Source organism: Oryctolagus cuniculus, chromosome 2 (genome assembly GCF_964237555.1).
Source record: "Oryctolagus cuniculus chromosome 2, mOryCun1.1, whole genome shotgun sequence".
Classification (NCBI taxonomy): domain Eukaryota; kingdom Metazoa; phylum Chordata; class Mammalia; order Lagomorpha; family Leporidae; genus Oryctolagus; species Oryctolagus cuniculus.
The window spans coordinates 182,540,328-182,561,166 of record NC_091433.1 but is presented as its reverse complement, the minus strand read 5'-3'; the positions used below and the strand labels follow the sequence as shown (position 1 = coordinate 182,561,166).

General features: G+C 45.2%; 2 protein-coding genes across 7 annotated transcripts in view; both read right to left on the bottom strand.

Moving 5' to 3' along the window:
- WDR35 (WD repeat domain 35) overlaps nt 1–7,343 on the bottom strand; it is a 71,512-nt gene extending 64,169 nt beyond the window's left edge. For 3 of the 5 annotated variants that reach the window (XR_011386779.1, XR_011386780.1, XR_011386781.1), the window contains exons 1-4: nt 7,163–7,343; nt 6,440–6,557; nt 1,623–1,694; nt 290–382 (exon numbers count right to left, since the gene is read on the bottom strand). Coding sequence is in view for 2 of the 5 variants with exons in the window: in XM_008254766.4 (XP_008252988.2) it covers nt 290–382; nt 1,623–1,694; nt 6,440–6,557; nt 7,163–7,186 (307 nt within the window). In the remaining 3 variants the exon portion in view is untranslated. The remainder of the gene's footprint in view (nt 1–289; nt 383–1,622; nt 1,695–6,439; nt 6,558–7,162) is intronic. The other 2 variants (XM_008254766.4, XM_002710047.5) reach the window with 1 other exon arrangement.
- A 1,766-nt stretch (nt 7,344–9,109) lies between these two features.
- MATN3 (matrilin 3) overlaps nt 9,110–20,839 on the bottom strand; it is a 32,242-nt gene continuing 20,512 nt past the window's right edge. The window contains exons 7-8 of one of the 2 annotated variants that reach the window (XM_070069440.1): nt 11,119–11,229; nt 9,110–10,015 (exon numbers count right to left, since the gene is read on the bottom strand). In XM_070069440.1, the coding sequence (XP_069925541.1) occupies nt 9,960–10,015; nt 11,119–11,229 (167 nt within the window). In that variant the 3' untranslated portion in view covers nt 9,110–9,959. Of the gene's footprint in view, nt 10,016–10,054; nt 11,230–20,839 lie in introns of those variants that run through there. The other variant, XM_051840502.2, reaches the window with a different exon arrangement.

Below are 20,839 nucleotides of genomic sequence, written 5' to 3'. Positions count from 1 at the left end.
GGGACAGGGAGGGAGCAATCTCAGGTAGAAATTATTCTTCTACTAATGTCTTAGTCAATTTTGGAGACAACCAATGGTCACCTAATTCACTTTCTTAACACAGTGTGTTACAGTTCAAAGGAAATTAAAGTGAAGAGAAAAGTTGGCCGCACTAAAACCTGAAATTGTGTAGTCAGGATGACTCCTGCTGCTGGCTAAAAGGGCCAGTTTCAGAGCTGCTATTTCCCCATCCCAACCCTGGGATGCAGACTCCAATTTGTGAAATACTAAATAAGCTTTCTTAATGTACCTTTATATAACATCCACACAATGATAAGCCCATTTTGGTCACTGGTAGTCAACTTCTGATACTGTTCATTCCATGTTACAACTTGAACAGAACCTAGAATGGTATAAAACAATTTTGAGACTTTAAGAAGACAATTAACTTTAGAGTTATACTTTATATACATACACACCAAAGGAATGTTAAAACCAATATGGTTCCTCTGAAACTGACTGGTCGTTAATATTATCCAGCAAACTCAGAGCAGGGGCCAGCGTTGTGGTGCCAGCTCCTTGCTAATGCACCTGGGACAGCAGGGGAAGATGGGCCAAGTGCTCCCTGCTGCCCACATGAGACACCTGGCTGGGGTTCCTGTCTCCTGGCTTCAGCATAGGCCAGCCCTGGCTATTGGAGCCATTTTGTGAATGAACTAGTGGACAAAAGATTCCCCCTACTATCTTCTGAATAAATAAATATTTTTTAAAAAGCATAGGACACAGTTGCTGATATCACTAATTTTCTACAATAATGCATAATAATACTTTTCAAATGTATCCCTATTTCATGCCAGCAGAGGCACCTATCAGAGCCAGATGTAGGAGCTGCTGTGTACCTGTCTGGTCACAGAACAAATGTAAGCGTGATGTACGCAACTGTCCTGTTCTGCCTCACACAGATAATGATGTCCAAGGGACACTATACTAAGTACTAGTTTGGGTTATTTTTTTTTCTGTCTATTTTGGTTGATATGTCTTCACCTCTCCATCCCTGTGTTTTTCATTCTATTAGTAATACTCTTCAGTGTATGTTCAAACTCTGAGGTCTATGAATAATTGATTTACTTTAGTTTTTTCCCAAATACTTTAGGGTATTATTTCCCAAGATTAATGACATTTTACAAATTACAAATTAGAAAATTTAACACTGATACGCTATTATTATCTAACATATAGTTTATACTAAAATTTCATCAATGCCCGAATAATGTCCTTTATAGATATTAGTTTTCTCTTTCCATGATCCAATCCAGAATCATACAATGCATTCAGTTGCTATGTCTCTTTACCCTCCTTTAATCTGGAATCATAGGACATAGTATAAAAAGATTATTTATATAACATCCATAGCAGCTAACAGTATTTTTAATATACCAAATAAAAAGCTAGCAAATTTAGATTTATTGAAGATTTGCTTAATCATGTAAAAGTTACTAAATGACTCTAGGTCACAGAGTCACTAAAAATGCTTTTTTAAAATGTTATTTAAAATGCTGACAATTCTGTATTAAGTAGATAGCTTCTAAATGCCTAAGACAATACTATGCAAAGATGATTTTTATCAAGGTCGCACTACTCACCACTATGACCTTCAAGAGTCTGATTCATGGACAGGTTACTAGGAGCTGCGAGACCCTTCAGTTTTGCATCATCTGGAAACAAAACAAAACAAAAGCTACTATGATGCATTTGCAGAATCACCAATTACAAGGTTCTGACTTTCTTGAGTGCTTTCACTACTCTTGTAAGATATTACAGGTTGACTATCCCTTATCAGAAATGCTTGAAACCAGATTTTGGAATATTGCATATACATAATGATATACCTTTGGGATGAGAACCAAGTCTAAACATAAAATTCATTTCTGTTTCATCTATTCCTTATATACATAGCCTGGAGATAATTTTATGCATTTTTTCAAAAAATATATTTACTTATCTATTTGAAAGGTAGAGCAACTTAAAGAAAGAAAGAGATGAAGAGAGAGAGATCGTCCACCCACTGATTCATTCTCCCAAATGCCCATAACAGCTGTGACCACCCAGGTCTCCCAAGTGGGCGATAGGGACTCAAACACTCGAGCGGTCATCTGCTGCCTTCCCAGGATGCCATTAGCAAGAAGCTGGGTCAGAAGCAGAGTAGCCAGGACTTGAACCACATACTCCACTGTAGGTTACTGGTGTCCCAGGCAGATTTCTACACTGTGCCTAGCACCCACCCTACACCATATTTTAAATAATTATGTTCATGAAACAAAGTGTGTGTACCACAGCTAGGATGGGTAACATTTGGGAACAGCTGAGTCACGACTGGCTTCAGCCTGGCCCAGTCCTGGCTGTTGCAGGCATTTGAAGAATGAACCAGCAGACAGATCTCTCTCCATCTCTCTCTCTTTCTCTCTTTCTCTCCCTCCCTCCCTCTCTCTCTCCTCTCTACCTTTCAAATAAAATGAAAATAAATAAATTAATGAAAAAATTTTTATAGATATGCTGAAATGGAGATAAATAAAGGAAGTTATTTTGGAGGCGATGAAGATCTCGATTTTGGGGGTGGGTCCTGGCACAGTGGTTAAGTCGCTGCTCGAGATGGCTGCATTACACAGTACAGTGCCTGGTTTGAGTCCCAGCTACTCTGCTTCCAATCCAGCCTCCTGGAATATGAATCCTGGGAGGCAGCAGGCGATGGCTTTGGTACTTGGGTCCCTGCCACCCACATGGAAGACCCAGGTGGAGTTCCAGGCTCCAGCCTCAGCCTAGCTCAGCTCTGGCAGTTGTGGGTATTTTGGAAGTAAACCAAAAGGCAGGAGATCTCTCTCCATTGGTTTCTCTCCCTGTCTGTATCTTTCAAATAAAAAGTACAAAAAATAAGTAAAAATGCCTGAAGAAAAATGTACAGCTTTGGTCAAAATCAGTATTAGATGTCTGTGAAAGACTCCAGTAGAGATGTCCAAATCTGAAAAATCAGGACTGGGCTGAAGATATAAATTTTGGGATCCTCATTCCAGCGGTAGCATTTAAGGCCATGGGAATGAAAAATATCCAGAGAGCAAACAAGGAGAAGCAGACGCAAGTCCTCAGGAATTCTGACAGCCAGAAGAGGAGACTATAGTAAAGACTATGAGGACTACCAGAGAGAAGGGTGGGGGACAGCATGTGTACACATAATAAAACGGAGTATCTGAATTCTCCTGTCTGGAAAACAATGTTCAGAATACAAGGAAAGGTCAATGCTGAGAGAAAAAACTTTCCAATAGGTCTACAACATGAAAGTCACTGATGAAGGAGTACTCAACACTAGAACTGGCTGAGCAAATTATAACACTGCAATATAATGCAATTCTAATTCTCCACTAAAAATGGTACCATAGATGATTTACTGAAGTACAGGACTGTTACCATATTGTTGAGTGATAATAGCTTAACTATCTTATATTAGCAAAGCTACAAAACAACCTGTTCAGCACACACAGTGCTTGATAAGTAGTAGGGATGCAATGCGTGGTGATTATTACTATAAGGATCTACTGCCTCATCACCATATTAGTAAATAAACATGTTGTGACCTTGTGAGAACCCCCCAGCCATCTCTCTCATGTTTATCTCTTTCAGCGTGATTCGCAATCATCATTAAGTTTCAAAACAAATAATTTACCCCATGTGGGGAGCAACTCGGACTAGACTAAGTTACTGGAATTAAGACTTATTCTATGCATCTGCTCTCCCACAATATGGCGCTGGGAGAGGAGGAAACAGCTTCTACGCAGCTGCCTCCAGTTCGACCAATAACCTGCAGGAGCTGAACCTGCTCCTGATTGGAGGAGAGCAGCGTACTCGGCGTGTGGGTAGCAGAGTTGGGATTGGTGGAAGAGGACTATAAAGGAGGAGAGAGACACCATGCACCAGGAACATCTAAAGGGAACATCCGGATAACATCTGAGCAGCCCCTGAGAGAGCCGGCCGGCGGTGTGCCGCTCCCCCGCTCCCCCACGGAAGTGGGGAAAGTGGCAGGGGGGCCCGCCCCTCCACGGAGGTGGAGGGACGGCAGCCAACCCGGGAAGAACCAGCAGCAAACCCGGGGAGGGCCGAGCAGACAAAAGAACAGCGCAGGGTCCTGTGTCGTTCCTCCACGAAGAGGGGGAGCGACAACCCCATCTCCCAAATCTCCCATGAATCTTGCTCACTAAGTCCAAAGAATACTCTGACCACAACTCATCAAAAGTGCATAGCAGGAAGGCAGTGCATCTGAGAAGGTAGAAGAAGATGGCCCAAGTATTTTGGGGCCCTGCCATTCACATGTGACACCAAATGGAGTTCTTGGTACCTGGCCCAGCCCCAACCATTGCAGCCATTTGGGAAGTGAACCAACAGATGGAAGTTCTTTCTCCCTCTCTGTTTCTTCCTTTCTGTCACTCTGCCTTTCAATACAATAAATCTTTTTTTAAAAAGCCTTCAATGTTGCAGTGTTCCTTTAAAAAAAAAAAGCTTTATTTATTTATTCAAAAAGCAGAATCACAGAGAAGGGGAGAAAGAAAAGAGATCTTCCATCCTCAGTTTCATTCTTCCCAATGGCTACAACTGCCAGGGCTGGGCCAGGCCAAAGCCAGGAGCCAGGAGCTTCATTAGGGTCTCCCACATGGGTGCAGAGGTCCAAGGACTTGGCCTATCTTCTGCTGCTTTCCCAGATGCATTAGCAGGGAGCTGGATCAAGGTGGAGCAGCCAGGACTCCAACTGGCACCCATATGGGATGCTCGCATCGCGGGTGGCAGCTTAACCCGCTGTCACAATGCCAGCCCCAGTGTATTTCTTAAAGTAACTGAAACTTACCACAGATTTTAAGCAAAATAAGAACATAATACATACATATGAACATCTATACAGACATCTGAGAACCATAATAGAAAGAATTCGTTTTTAACACTGTTAAGAAAACTAAAACACTGAGAGATTAAACTACAAAACATCAGAAGCTGAACTTCGATTGGTACTTGTATCTTCCAATCTTGCCCTTTATGTTATTAATCTACCACATCAAAACAAATATTCTCTTCTCTGTGTATGCTGTCCCTGAGCCCTCTGGAAAGTGGTTACAAATAAGGACTTAAAAGTGAGGCCAAGTTAGTTTCAAGTCCCAGCTCTACCACTTCTAGACTGTGTGACCCTGGGAAGTTAGTAACTAATCAGAGCCCCCATTTCTCACCTGGAACACCTTCCTCTCAAGACTCCTGTGAAGTCCAGTGAAACAGCAAAGGTTACATGTCAGTATGGGGAAATAGCAAGTAAGTGTGTGTGATTTGTACTACGTTCAAGGTTCAAGGCAGTGCTTCTCAAAGTGCGGTCTGAGGGCCAGCAACACGAGCACCACTAGAAACGCAAATGTGCAGGCCCCATCCCAGATCTGCTCTGGGGATTAGAGCCCAGAAATCCACTTTAGCAATCTCTTCTAGTGATTCTTACGCCCAATAAAGAAGGAGAGGCAACGATGCAAAGACTCCAAAAGGCAATCTAACTTAACCCCTCACTTTACAGAAGTGTGAACAGAAGTCTGAAGCCACGCAGCACTCGCTGAGAGCCAGGCAGAGTCTTGTGGCAGAGCTGAGAGTGCGACTCAGTCTCATCTCTATCTCCAAAGTAAATCGGGGGTGATCTGGATCCCCAGTTTGGAGCAACAATAGGGAGACTATAAAAAAAAAGTTAAACTGTTTGCTGTGATTTCAGAGACCTGGAAAAGAAATGAAGCCACAAAGACAAGAGATTTATTAACAAAAATGCAAAACATATTCCATTTTCTGTTCTTGGGCCCAAAGTGAATAACCGTGAACACGTTACATGTAATGAAATGTGGGATCCCGTGACTTTACAGGAATGTTAACTCACGATTTTTATTCTACTCCTAGCTGCATAGCACAATCATGAGACATAACTCCAGAGAACACAATGACTCTGTTTTCTTTCTTCATTCTATTTCATTTTCCATCAACACCTTCAGCAAGAGCCATCTGATGCTTACATCCAACATTGTCTGAACTTTATTGCAAAAACACACTGGAAAAAACATCACAAGGCGTTCAAGTTTTTATTCCTTTTAGCAGAATCAGAACCACATGCTGACAAATGCCATGTCAAATTCCACAGTCCCAGCTATGGCATAGAGGGTAAAGCCACCACCTGCAGTGCCAGCATCCCATATGGGCGCCAGTTCGAGACCCAGCTGCTCTACTTCCAATCCAGCTCTCTGCAATGGCCTAGGAAAGCAGTAGAAGATGCCTGGGCCTTGCACCCCTGTAGGAAGACCTGGAAGAAGCTCCTGGCTCTGGACTGGCACAGTTTATAGCCACTGCAGCCATAAAGGAAAAAAAAATCCCACAGAACCAAACACTTGGGCTTGCATGCATTTACCTGTCTGCGTCTCTAATTTCAAAACTTTCAGTAATCCATCTTCACCACCGCATGCTATGAACCCTTGGTCCTTGTTCCAGGATATACACTTCAACTTGACGTTGTTGGGAATGGCAATCTGTAAAAGCAACCACAGCACTCTAGCAACTTTTCCCGAGAGAACTGGGAATCCACGGGGGAAAAAATCTCCCAAGAAGAAAAACGTATGGCTTTGCAGAAAAAATGAGCTGTGATTAAAATGGGCATGGTCCCCGGAAGTGCCCTGGCCTTCTTCCAACTGGGGAAGGGGGAAAGAAGCGCACACGCACGGACAGCAGAGGAAGCCCGCGGCGGGTGTCACCTGATGGATTTCCGGAGTGGCAGGGATTGCGGGCAGACTCGGCGCCCATCAGTTCTCCCTCCCCACACAAAACGTAAGCCACCCTTTTGTCACTTTTCTTTTCCCCTTAAGTCTCGCCTGGACCAGCAACAAGCGGAGGAGGAAGGCGAGGGCGGGACCTGAGGTCGGTCCTGCTGGCCACCCACAAGGACCTGGCCGGGGCAGGGATGGGAGAACCGTGCGGGAGGGCTGCTGGCTCGGACAGACGCTAGCTGGGGCTCTGGGACCCACGGAAGAGGCCCACGGCTGGCCCCGCCGGGAAGGCTGGCCGCTGGCTGCCAGAGCCGGGTGAAGATGCCGGGCTTGGCGAGGGCATGCGGGAGGGCGCCCGCTGGGAAACTCACTTTCTTGCTCAGATAGAAGAACATCGTGGGAACCCCGAGAGGATGCCCGCCGCATTCGAGGCCCGCCACAGCTAAGCGCGTCCACGTCTACGCCTCCAGTCACCAGCCCCAGCGCCCCGGGGAAGCTCCCGTCGCCCTGGCAACGCCGCCACCGGTCGCATCCGGGGCGGCCAGGGACACTTCCGGTGGCTCCCCGGCGTCGTGCGCCTGCGCAGACGTCGGTGGGGCCTAGGCGCGCCGGGACGCGGGGTGCGGGTCGCCGAGGCTGCAGGCCTCCCCGCTTTCCCCCGGGGCTGCTGGGCGAGCTGCGGTTGCCCGCCGTACGCACGCGGGCGGGAGAACACGCCACACCTGGGGCGCTTGCGGTGTAGCCGCGCCTGCCGTGTCCGGAGCTGTGACCCAGGAGAGGCTCCCGTTCCGAGGGGGTCCCAGTGACGTTTTTGCAAGCCCCGCAATCCCAGCGCGCTTGGAAAGTCGCTCGCTGTATTCCGTACGCTATACTTGTGCCCCTGGACCCAGTGGCGGAGCAAACGTGCGGTTTCAAACCTTCCCGGTGTCTTGGGAATTAGGAGATTTCGTTGTTTTGGATTTTTCACAGTTGAATTAAGCTGCTGCCGCAGCCCCAGTCCTACAGAACGCATGACTGTCATTGGGGCGCAGCCTCCACCTTTAAAAATTTTGAGCTGTGCAGTATTCCCTCGCCTTGGTCCAGTTTTCTTTTTTTATTTCTTTTTTCATTCTCCTTTATCCTTTTTGAACGCCTGAGAGCTTCAGAGACTCAAAACCTAAGGCATGGACGGCAGAGACCCAGACAGCCATGCCTGCGACATTATGTGGACTCACCCGTCTTCTCACTTCTAGTTTTCTCTTATTATCACTGTTGATCTGCACCAGTTTAATCTAGCGTGCAATTTACGAGGATCAGTTTCTGCACCTGGAATCTTTCCCCATCTCAAGTAATCTTCAAACATGCGGACGTGGGTCTGTTGCCTCGCCTGGCACGTCCTGGGATTGACAATGGCCCCTAGTGCTTTTCCTGTTAGATCAGATCTCTCCTCCATCCTAAAGTGCCTTCACTGGTGCCCTCGCGCCCAGCGAGCCAGGATGCTCCCAGGCTGTGCCTCTCAGACCGTCTTACACCCTATGCCGCTCCTGGCCCTTTGAGAGCCAAACGGGCACAGGTCAGGTCTCCCTGAGGAATTCTTTCCAGCCCTGACAGTATGCCATTCAGATAGTATCTTTGTGTTTTCAGCACTTACCTGCAAACACCTAAGATACCTTGGCACCTGCTCATAGGCTCCCGGTCTGGACTGATTACAGATCTAAGCCAGGTTTTTCCAGTCACGTGGTTAAACATAATTAGGTGAAGCTAGTTGCTGATAGTCTCACACTTGGGCACTCATCCCTCCCTCTAAATACCTCTCCTTCCTGTCCATGAGTTCTCGCTATCCCCTGTGTGGTACCACTCCTCTGATAAAGTAATGTGTACTACTGATTCTGTGTCCATATTTAAGTTTGGAAAATAATATTGTAGCTCTAAGTCATGTCCTTAAAAAATTCTGGAAAGTAAAAGTTTCAAAGAATACATATTGCCTTGGATTATTTATGTCATTTCTTCCTTAAAGTTTATATTTGAGGTTTACATTGATAGGTTATCTTTGCTCTTCAGGAGTTTATATTCATTAAAGTTCAGAATTATTTAATTTTTAAAATTTTTATGTTATTCCCTCTCCCACAATATACATGTTTGTTAAAACCTTTCTGTTTAACCTGAACTTACATTTTTTGCATGAGGAGTGTTAGATTAAATTATAGGAAGAGTCTCAACATCCTCTCCTTCGACAAGAAATGGTTACACGTTCAAAATAATTGTTAATTCAGTTTAAGGAAAGATGTTGAGTGAACAAAACTGATATGTCACCAAAAAACAAACATGACAACAATATATAAAGACAATAACTTTTATTAAAGACAGTACAAACCAAGAACACAATTTAAAGGACTGTTTTGTTCTAAAAGTTACAGGTTTCAAATATATAAGTGAAAAAGGTGTATCGCTGACATTAAAAAGCAACGTTAGATTTTGTTGCTTGTTATATCAACTTTATAAATATATAATTTTATCAATTGAAGCACAATGATAAATTTGTATTTTTTTGTCCTTGGTAAAAAGCTTAACATCCTAAATTCACATCTATTGCTGTTTGTGCATTTTGAAGACCAGAATGAATCAGAAATGTCATGTAATGTTCACTTGATCTGTTATCCCATTTTAGATATATGAATTACAATCCCTTGCTCACAACTTCAATGATACTTCAGCAAAGGCCAAAAAGTGTTCAAAGAAACATTTCTAAATTGTACTTATCTCAATTATATGAACTTTTTTATGCATACAATTTGCACTCTCAGTAATAAAACTGGTTTATATTATATATACTGTCAAGAGTAGATCTAAAGTCTCCATCGTGAACATGTTTATCTTACTAATATAAACATTTAAAATTAAATGGCTCAATTAGTAGATAAAGAAAGAGAGTAAACTTTTTCTTCTCTTTCCCACCAAACACTTCACAGTTGTAGCTCAGAGACACTAAAGTTTGCTCTTAATGAGGAGCTTTACTTCCTTGGAAAAATGATACTGGTTTTCAAAAGATCCTCATACTATTTACCCAGTAGTTTTCAAGCATTTATAAAGGCAAATTATTAGCAGGAACACTGAAGATACAAGTGTGCAAAAGAATGAGTATTAAGTACGCCACGCTCTCCACACTGCTGGGTGAAAATTTTGAGCAAGTTAGCGATGTATTTGTCCATATTCATTTACTTGCAGCTTCTCCAAGATGTCATCAAGTGGGTTGTTGTTAAGGCAACAGCATTTATTTCTACACATTAGAAAACATAGATAACACTTGCAAAAGCTTCAAGGTAAAGTAATTACATCCTATTATAAATGAAGAAAAAGAACAAGACCTTCTTGCTCCAAGTACAACTTTATCTAAAACTTGGAAATTCTAACCTTCAGATCATGATAAAATCTGCCACTGCAGTGATCTTCAAATGCTTTTGCCCATATAAAGTTTAATTCTAAAATTACCTCTTGGTGGAGTAGGTGGGGGAAACAATATTAATAATGAACTTTTGGTTACAGGAATCACTGAACTCTTCCTTTGTTTGGTTCTCTGGAGATCTGACTTTTCCAGGAAATGGAGCTGAGTCGAGTCAGGGTAGTGAAGGGAATGCCTTTCTTGTATGAAGCTAAGAGAATTCCAGTCGAGTCCACGGAGCTTCTTAAGCAAGGGGTGGGTTTGGAAATCGATTCCTTTAAAACTGTGCCTCCCCCAGCCCCAAAAGTCCTTTCATACCCCTAGTTATACCTACCACAGTGTGGATTCCATTCTTCACCGGTACATAGGAGCAACGTTATTAACTTGAGCTGTGTAATAAAAAGTACTTTTCCTGAGTTACTCTTTTGACTAAAGAGCTAATTTTTGAAAGTCTCTGAGACCATAGCATGTTAGATGTTGAAATCTGCTTTTTGATCACTTTGTTAGCCAAGTGTAATCTGAGATCCTAGACCCCATTAATGAGCTGACTTGGTCTGTGTATATACGGATTATGAACTAAGAAAGCCATATTAAAGAATTATAGTATAATTCCCTCTATCTGTTACATAAGGGCTTGATTGGAAGCATACAACAGAACTGAATGAAACAGCATTAGAGAAAGAAACAGTTGGGCAGCTTTTCCCTGTAAAGATTACATGGATGAAAATGGTGTATTAAACCATTGCCAAAGAACCACAAATTTAAAAAACAAAAAGCTGTGTGTTACTACTGCCTGTCCTAAAACTTAACCAATGGGACCCTTGCCTGTGGAATGTCCTAAAATCTTTAGTCAGTTGTAGCACCTAGTGTGGCTTCAAGTAGAAGCAGAAAACCTTCCGGAAAGGATATGTTTGGTGTTGAGTCTCTGAAGATACGAGCTAACCTTCTCCTGGAAAGCCACTGTGGCTTCACATCCACAGACATCTTCAGTGGAAATCAGTCTCCGTGCTTCTTCAACGGCTGAAGACAAGGACGGGATGCAAAATGTTACAGCTATGCCGGAATTCTAACAAATCAGGAACTCTACAATTCAACAGTTCCATTTCTTTAAGAGTCATTTATTTGAAAGGCAGAGTGACAGAAAGAGAGAAGGAAAGACAGAGGGCAGAGGGAACATGTATGCCATTAACACCCCAAATGCCCATGACAACCAGAGCTGCACCAGGCGACAGTCAGCAGCCAAGAACTCCATCCAGGCCAGGAACCAAAGCACATGAGCTATCATCTGCTGCCTCCAGGGCACAGTAGCAGGAAGCTATAGCAGAATCCCGGAGTAGCTGGGACTTGACCCAGGCACTGCAATACAGGATGCAGCTTATCCCACTGTGGCACAACACCCATCTCCAATATTTCTATTTGTAAGATTTATCTAAGTTCATTTTCCACGAAGCAAAAGGATGTAAAACCAAATAGAAGGGGGAGAGAATACTTTGGAATGTGAATGCCACAGAGAAATTTGTAATAGGAGACACGGGGAAATGTGTGTAATTGTCGGAGTTGGGTGATGGTTCTATGAAGGTTCATTATATTATTCTCTATGCTTTTGTGATTGTCATCAATTATCCATGATAATAAAAGTAAATTATTAAGAAGCTATTTGGGAGCAGGTGTTTTGCTCAGCAGTGAAGATGCCACTTGGGATGCCCACATCCCACATGCCTTGGTTCAAGTGCCAGCTCCAATCCCAATTCTAGCTCCCTACTAATGCAGACCCTGGGAGATAAGAGATGATGGCTCAAGTAGCTGGGTCCCTGCCACCCACAGGGGAGACTCAGATTGTGATCTGGACTCCTAGCTGGTACTTGGCCCAGCCCTGGCTGTTGGAGGCACCTTTGAAGTGAAGCAATGGATGGAAGGCCTCTCTATATATGTATGTCTATTTCTCTCTCTCTTGCTCTCTCTCTCTCTCGCTCTCCCCCCCACTTCAAATAAAAATTAAATAAGAAAAAGAAAACTTGTATAGTGAAGGCCCAGGATACAGAGGCATGACAATTCTGTGATACTATGTCCTCATTAAGAACTGAAAAAAAGTGCAATTGTCCTCTATTTTTATGACCTCAATATTTCAGAGATTGAAACTAGGTAATTTGTGATATCCTGAACAAGTCTGCTGTTCTATTGATAGCTTGAATGGAGAGTTCAGTTCTTAACCATCAGTACTTTCAAACTAAATTTCAGGTCTGTGTTGACATGTAAGTAATTCAGAGACAGTGATAAAGGTAACTCCAATTTCTTTCAGTAAAGCAGATGCTCCTATTCAGTATCATAGCCCCTAGGGTTGCAAACAGATGTGAGTAACTTCCCAGCTCTGAAGACTGTGTATCGTCTTCCACTGAGTGATACTCTGCCTGAGGACAGGCAGTGGGCCTTTGCTCTAACATTTTCTCCCACATTCTATAAAAATTTTGGGCTGGAGACCATAAATTCACTTAATTAGATATAATCTATTTACCTGTCCAAATCCAACTGCATCTTACAAGGACAACCAGCCTGAATCTCACAAACCAGAAAGTAGCTACTGAACTTCCACAACCTGTCATTCCTTACAGAGTATAAAATGAGCTCCTATAATACTCGCCCAGTGGCTGTCTTGCCTGGATAGGGCATGGGCTCTGTGGGATATTCTAATTAAAACACAGACAGTTGTATGTATGTATGTCACAAACTGGGATGTAGCAAATTTGAAAGTTGAGAGTTGGATCCATTCATAATAGCACCAAAAGGAATAAAATAATTAGGAATACATTTAAAAGAAGTACAAGTACTATACACTAAAAACTACAAAACATTGTTAAAAGAAATTAATGAAGGCTGAAATAAGTGGAAACACACTTCATGTTAATGGACTAGAAGACTGTTACAATAACAATACTATCGGGGGCCAGTGCCGTGGCTCACTTGGTTAATCCTCTGCCTGTGGCACTGGCATCCCATATGGGCACTGGGTTCTAGTCCTGGTTGCCCCTCTTCCAGTCCAGTTCTCTGCTGTGGCCCCGGAAGGCAGTGGAGGATGGCCCAGGTGCTTGGGCACCTGCACCCGCATGGGAGACCAGAAGAAACTTGTGGGGAGCAAACCGGACTAGACTGTTACTGGAATTAAGACTTATTCTATGCATCTGCTCTCCCACAATATGGCGCTGGGAGAGAAGTAAACAGCTTCCGCACAGCTGCCTCCAGTTCAACCAATTAACTGTAGGACTTGCTCCTGATTGGAGAGCAGCGTACTTGGCGTGTGGGCAGCCGAGTTAGGATTGGCGGAAGAGGACTATAAAGGAGGAGAGAGACGGCACGCACCAGGAACATCTATGGGGAACATCTAAGGGAACCCGTGCAGCCCCCGAGAAAGCCGGCCGGCGGTGTGCCGCTCCCCTGCGGAAGTGGGGAATGCGGCCAGGGGGAACTGCCCTTCCACGGAGGTGGAAGGGATAGTAGCCAACCCGGGAAGAACCAGCAGCAAACCCGGGGAGGGCCGAGCAGACGAAAGAACAGCGCAGGGTCCTGTGTTGCTCCTCCACGAAGACGGGGAGCGACATAATGGTGCCGTGACTCGGATAGGAAACCTGACTCGGATAGGAAACCTAGAACGGATAGCAAACTTAGGAGGGAAGAAACGGGAAGAAGCAGGAAAATACCGGAGAGAGAGACTAGCAAACAGCCTAGGGAAAAGCCGGACGAAAAGGGTGCCGGAAGAAGCTATTGAAAGCCTAGGCATAGATTCAGATACGGACTACAGGGGGAAGCTGGGAGAAATCTCTAAGGTCGAAAGCAAAAGTGAAAGCTAGAACAAACAGACTCGGATACGGACTGTGGGGAGAAGCCAGGAGAAATGAGGGAGGAATATTGTTGGAAGAAAACTTAGGGAAACATACCGGGTAGAGAAAAATGTTAGGGAAATTGAAGCCGCGGGGGGCAGGCCGAGGCGGAGACGAAAGCCACTTTGGGGTTCTCAAGTTAGCCCGGGAATAGGGGGCGAAAAGTTGAAACCAGAAGCTGAGACGCAAGCCAGGTTGGGATCCGTGTGATTAGCCCGGGGAGCAAAGGACGGGAAGCCAAACCGTGGGGCGGAGACGTACGCTGGGTTGAATTCGCCAGGCTAGCCCGGGGAACTTAGATTGAATCCTAGTGGCGGAGACGCAAGCTACGCTGTGTTACTCGCGGAAGCCGCCGCGTGCAGAGAGAGCATGGGGCGTGAATAGATAGGGAACGGGGCTGGCGTAGGCCGTGGTTCAGACGCGAAAGGGTTAAGCGTGGAGACCGCGGAGCGCGGGAAGCCGAGCCGCGCAAAGCCGGGAAGCTGCGCAGATGAGAGAGGCGCGCGGGCTGAAGCGGCGCAGAGCCGGGAACCCGCCGGCGGGGCGAGGTGCCGGAAAGCCGCAGGGATAAGAGAAACAGAAGTTTAGAAGTAAAGTGAGAAAAATAGGAATGCTGGAAGATAGAAGTAAAATGGGAGAAATAGGAATGCCCGGAGATAGAGAAATAGAGAAATAAAAGGGCCTCCCTACAACACTGCAATGTGAGAGCTTGGATTCGGTCTGCCTAATCAAGTGAGGCAATGAGCACCTGCGGGCAGCTAGCAGCTTATGCACCGCAGGTCACCGAAGACAGGCACGAATTAACATCAGTAAGGCTTCCCCACAATACAACAATATTAAGCTTGGATTCGGTCTGCCTGATTTAAGGCGGTAAGCGCCAGCTAGCAGCTCGACCAGAGTATGAGCTGCAGGTCACCGAAGATAGGCACGAACCAACACTAATAAGTCTCCCCCACAAAAAGGCAATGAGAAGGCTTGGATTCGGTTTGCCTGATAGGTTTTGTAAACACCTGCAGGCAGTTCTAGCAGAGCAGAGCATGCGCTGCAGGGCACCGAACACAGGCACGCATCAGCGCCTAAAAACCTCCTCACAATGGCGAAGAGAGGACCCGGATTCGGTTTTCCTGATTGATAGGACTTGTAAGAGCCTGTGGCAACTCTAGCAAGTAGAGCAGAGTGTGTGCCGCGGGACACCGAAGACAGGCGCGTATCAACGCCAAAAATAAAAAGAAAGGGGGATCTGTGGGGAGCAAACCGGACTAGACTGTTACTGGAATTAAGACTTATTCTATGCATCTGCTCTCCCACAATATGGCGCTGGGAGAGAAGTAAACAGCTTCCGCACAGCTGCCTCCAGTTCAACCAATTAACTGTAGGACTTGCTCCTGATTGGAGAGCAGCGTACTTGGCGTGTGGGCAGCCGAGTTAGGATTGGCGGAAGAGGACTATAAAGGAGGAGAGAGACGGCACGCACCAGGAACATCTATGGGGAACATCTAAGGGAACCCGTGCAGCCCCCGAGAAAGCCGGCCGGCGGTGTGCCACTCCCCTGCGGAAGTGGGGAATGTGGCCAGGGGGAACTGCCCTTCCACGGAGGTGGAAGGGATAGTAGCCAACCCGGGAAGAACCAGCAGCAAACCCAGGGAGGGCCGAGCAGACGAAAGAACAGCGCAGGGTCCTGTGTTGCTCCTCCACGAAGACGGGGAGCGACAAAACTCCTGGCTCCTGGCTTTGGATCGGCGCAGCGCCGGCTGTAGCGGCCATTTGGGGGGTGAACCAACAGAAGGAAGACCTTTCTCTGTTTCTCTCTCACACTGTCTAACTCTAGCTGTCAAATTAAAAAAAATCAATACTATCAAAATTAATATATAGTTTCAACATGATTTCTATCAATGTCCTCACTATTTTATGTAGAAATTGACACACGGATCCTAAAATTATCTGGAAACAGAAGAGACCCAGAAAAGTCAAAACACTCTCAAAGCCTTTCAGGCATGAAACACCAAGACTCTATGGCAAAAACGTCCTACATGAAGGACCTCAGTGGGTGAGACCTCAGTGGAAAGAAGTGATCATCAAAGAAGGATAGTTTTCTCTGAAGGGAGGAGAGAACTTCCACTTTGCTTATGACCTTATCTAAATACTGACGGAGACTGGATTCAAAAGACTTCCATAGCCTAGGCAGCTCATGTCAAGAGGCTCAGGTGATCACTGACATCATACATAAAGGTGTTGTTAAACTAACAAGAGTCACTGAGCACTAACTTCCTATGCAGGACCTCTGTCCTCAAAGAGTTGAATTATGAGAGTTAACAAAAAAACTTGTTCTCAAAGATTTATTTCATTTTAGTTTATTAAATGGAGGATATGCTTATGTCTCATAAGTTTTAGTTATGCCTAAGTGTCCAACTCCATTGCTTGTTTTCTTGGGTATTTAATTAATGATAAAACTTGTTCTCAAAGACTTACTTTCTTTTAATGTATTAAGTGGAGGATATTCTTATATCTCAAAAGTTATAGTTATGTCTAAGTGCTCACAAAAGATGTATCATTCTTGAGTGCTTCTTTAAAGTCAATTTTCTCAAAAAAAGAAGTGAAATTAGCTTTGAGATGCAATGAGCCCTTGTCTTGACTGTTGAAAAACAATTCTTTTGTTTTTTTCATACAGATTGTTGAACTCTTTACTTAGTATAGAGTTAATCTTCTGTTAGTAAAGTTAATTGAAAATAGATCTTAGTAAAAATAAGACTGGGAATAAGAGAGGGAGAGGAATTAGGGTGAGAGTATGGGTGGGAGGCAGGTACGGCAGGAAGAATCACTATATTCCTAAGGCTGTACTTATGAAATGCATTGTTTGTATTACTCAAATAAAAGGTTTCTTTGGAAAAAGAAAAGAAAAGAAGTTCTGTGATTAAAAAAAAAAAAAACACTCCCAAAAAGAAGAACTAAGTTGAAGGACTCAGACTCACACTCATGATTTCAAATCCTACTACGAAGCTACAGTAATTGAGAGTGTATGGTTCTGGCATAAGGTTGTGGATTGATGGAAAGAACAGAGAATTCAGAAATAAATTTACATTGATGGTCAGTTGATTTTCAACAAGTGTACCAACGTAACGAGGGAAAGAATGGTCTTCACTTCATCTTAGCCAAAAGGCTGAAAAGCAATTAAGAATGGTCTTTTCAACAAAGGATGCCAGGATAACCAAACAGCTGCAGGCACAAGAGTGAACTTAGGGGTGCCGGCGCCGTGGCTCACTTGGCTAATCCTCCGCCTGTGGCACCAGAATCCCATATGGGCACCAGGTTCTAGTCCTGGTTACTCCTCTTCCAGTCCCGGGAAGGCAGTGGAGGATGGCCCAAGTGCTTGGGCGCCTGCACCCGTGTGGGAGACCAGGAAGTACCTGGATCCTGGCTTCAGATCGGCATAGCTCTGGCTGTAGAGGCCATGTGGGGGGGTGAACCAACGGACGGAAGACCTGTCTCTCTGTCTCTCTCTCTCACTGTCTATCTGTCAAACAACAACAACAAAGAGTGAACTTGGACTCATACCTCACACCATATTAAAAAAAAAAAAAAAAAACACTAACAACACAGAGCACAGCCCTAAATGTAAAGACTAAAACTCTGGAACTCTGGGAAGAAAACAGAGGAGTAAATCATGACTTAGGTAAATGGTTTCTTAGGGATAACACCAAAAGCATAAGAACAAATGAAAGAAGAAATAAATTGGACCTTATCAAAATTAAAGTCTTTTTCCTTCAAAGGACACTTTCAAGAAAATGAAAAGATAACCCACAGAATGGGAAGAAAAAATTGCATGTCACATGATATTGTATGATGATTTATAACAAATGTCTGGAATAGGCAAATTCACAAAGACAGAATTAGTGTTTGTGGAAACACTTCATGGGTTGGGAAGAACTGAGGAGTGATTGTCAGTCCAGTTTAGGTTTATTTTCAGAGTCATAAAAATATTCTAAACTAGACAGTGGTGATAATAGCACAACTTCTATGAATATATTAAAAATCAACAGAACGCTGAAATGTATACTTTAAAAAGAGAAAATTTTGTGGTATGTAAATTGCATCTCAAGCTGGCGTTGTGGCACAACAGGTTAGGCGGCCACTTGTGACACCAGCGTCCCATATCAGAGTGCCAGTTCGAGGCCTGGTTTCTCTGCTTCTGATCCAGCTTCCTGCTAATGTGCCTGGGAAGGCAGCAGAAGATGGTGCAAGCACTTGGTCCCCGGCCGCTCACGTGACCAGGATGGAGTTCCTGACTGCTGGTTTCAGTCTACACAGGCATTTGGAGAGTGATCCTGCAGATAAAACACCTCTCCCTCTCTCTCTCTCTCTCTCTCTCTCTCTCTCTCTCTAATATAATGAACATGTAAACATACATATACACACAAGTCCAAACTGAACTGCTGACCTTTTCTATCCCACATCAGTCTGCCCTCATCCTCCAGCTGCTCAAGTCTGAAATCTGAACGGCATCCTTATTCCTGCCCTGCCCTTCCCTCACATCCAACTTCCAACTAAGCCCTGTTCATTGTACCCATAACAGACTGTGGGTCAGCACTGGTGCCTCCCAGCTCCAGGCTGACTGCTGCAATGGCCTCCTAACTGGTCTCCCCTCGGCTTTCCATCCTCCCCCGTCCACTCTTCATGCAGCAGCTTGAGGGTCTTGGAGAGCAGACACAGAACGCTACTGCTTCACTGCCTAAGACCCTCCAGGCTCCCGTGGCCCTTGGAACAAGGCATGAAGTCCTGTCCCCCGAGGCCAGACAGGCAGCAAGACTCGGCCCCCGCCTGCCCAGCTCCCCACACTGTCTCAGCCACGCCTGCTGCAGCTGCCTGCGCTCCCATCACGCAGGCTGCCACCACGCAGGACGTTCGATTCTCGCCTTCCTTCTTCCCCAGCGCTCCAAATGCCAGCCTCACCACTGCTCCCCGCGGTTCTCAGAAGCCAGCTCTCAGGGAGACCCTCTCAACTGGAAGCGAGTTCGCCCCAGGCCCATCCTCTCTGTTCCCTGCTGTGTGTCAGTGTTGCTCTTGCTGAGCTGCCGGGTGCATGTTCACCTGTCTTCACCCATTCTGTTATCCAGAACTGCACACGCTTTGTTCAGAGATGTTCTTGCTAGCACCCAGAGCGCAGCAGGCACTGCACTATGAACTGCGTGGAGGAAGAGATTATGGAAGGAATTAGAACACATCAACTTCTGTGCTGAGAGCAAGATGAAGTTTGATGGAATTTTAAGAGAAACTCTGGTAGAGGAGGTGGAAATGAAGCCAGCCCTGGAAATTCAAAATACAAACATTGGGAATGTTTGATTCATGAAAATTTTTTTTAATTTTTTTCCAGGCAGAGTTTGACAGTGAGAGAGAGTGATAGAGAGAGAGTTATAAACAGTGAGAGAGAGACAGAGAGAGAGGTCTTCCTTCCATTGGTTCACTCCCCTAATGGCCGCTATGGCCAGTGCTGTGCCGATCTGAAGCCAGGAGCCGGGTGCTTCCTCCCGGTCTCCCATGTGGGTGCAGGGCCCAAGCACTTGAGCCATCCTCCGCTGTCCTCCTGGGCAACAGCAGAGAGCTACACTGGAAGAAGAGCAACTGAGACTAGAACCCAGCACCCCAACCGGGACTAGAACCCGGGGTACCGGCACTGCAGGTGGAGGATTAGCCAAGTGAGCCACAGCACCAGCCAATTCATGAAAATTAACTTGTGTAGGACACCTATATGCTATGAAGCAAAAAAAAAAAAAAAAAAAAAAACAAACAAACAAAAAAAACATTAACAAATCTACTGTCTAGCTTAAGAATTAAACATGAATCTTGTGGAAAAGACATCATTTTAAAACAGAAAAAGATGAACACAACAAATCAGATATTTGCAATACATAATAACAACAAAGAAGTTATAATGTGAAGGACTGTTATGAATCAACAAGAAAAATACAGGTAACCTGTGGGGAGCAATCCGGACCAGACTGAGTTACTCGAATTAGGACTTATTCTATGCATCTGCTCTCCCACAATATGGCGCTGGGAGAGAAGTAAACAGCTTCCGCACAGCTGCCTCCAGTTCAACCAATTAACTGTAGGACTTGCTCCTGATTGGAGAGCAGCGTACTCGGCGTGTGGGCAGCCGAGTTGGGATTGGCAGAGAAGGACTATAAAGGAGGAGAGAGACGGCATGCACCGGGAACATCTATGGGGAACATCTAAGGGAACCCGTGCAGCCCCCGAGAAAGCCGGCCGGCGGTGTGCCGCTCCCCTGCGGAAGTGGGGAATGCGGCCAGGGGGAACTGCCCTTCCACGGAGGTGGAAGGGATAGTAGCCAACCCGGGAAGAACCAGCAGCAAACCCGGGGAGGGCCGAGCAGACGAAAGAACAGCGCAGGGTCCTGTGTTGCTCCTCCACGAAGAGGGGGAGCGACATAATGGTGCCGTGACTCGGATAGGAAACCTAGGAGGGAAGAAATGACTCGGATAGGAAACCTAGGACGGATAGCAAACTTAGGAGGGAAGAAACGGGAAGAAACGGGAAGAATTGGGAAAATATCGGAGAGAGAGACTAGCAAACAGCCTAGGGAAAAGCCGGACGAAAAAGGAGCCGGAAGAAGCTATTGAAAGCCTAGGCATAGACTCGGATACGGACTACGGGGGGAAGCTGGGAGAAATCTCTAAGGTCGAAAGCGAAAGTGAAAGCTAGAGCAAACAGACTCGGACGCGGACTGTGGGGAGAGGCCAGGA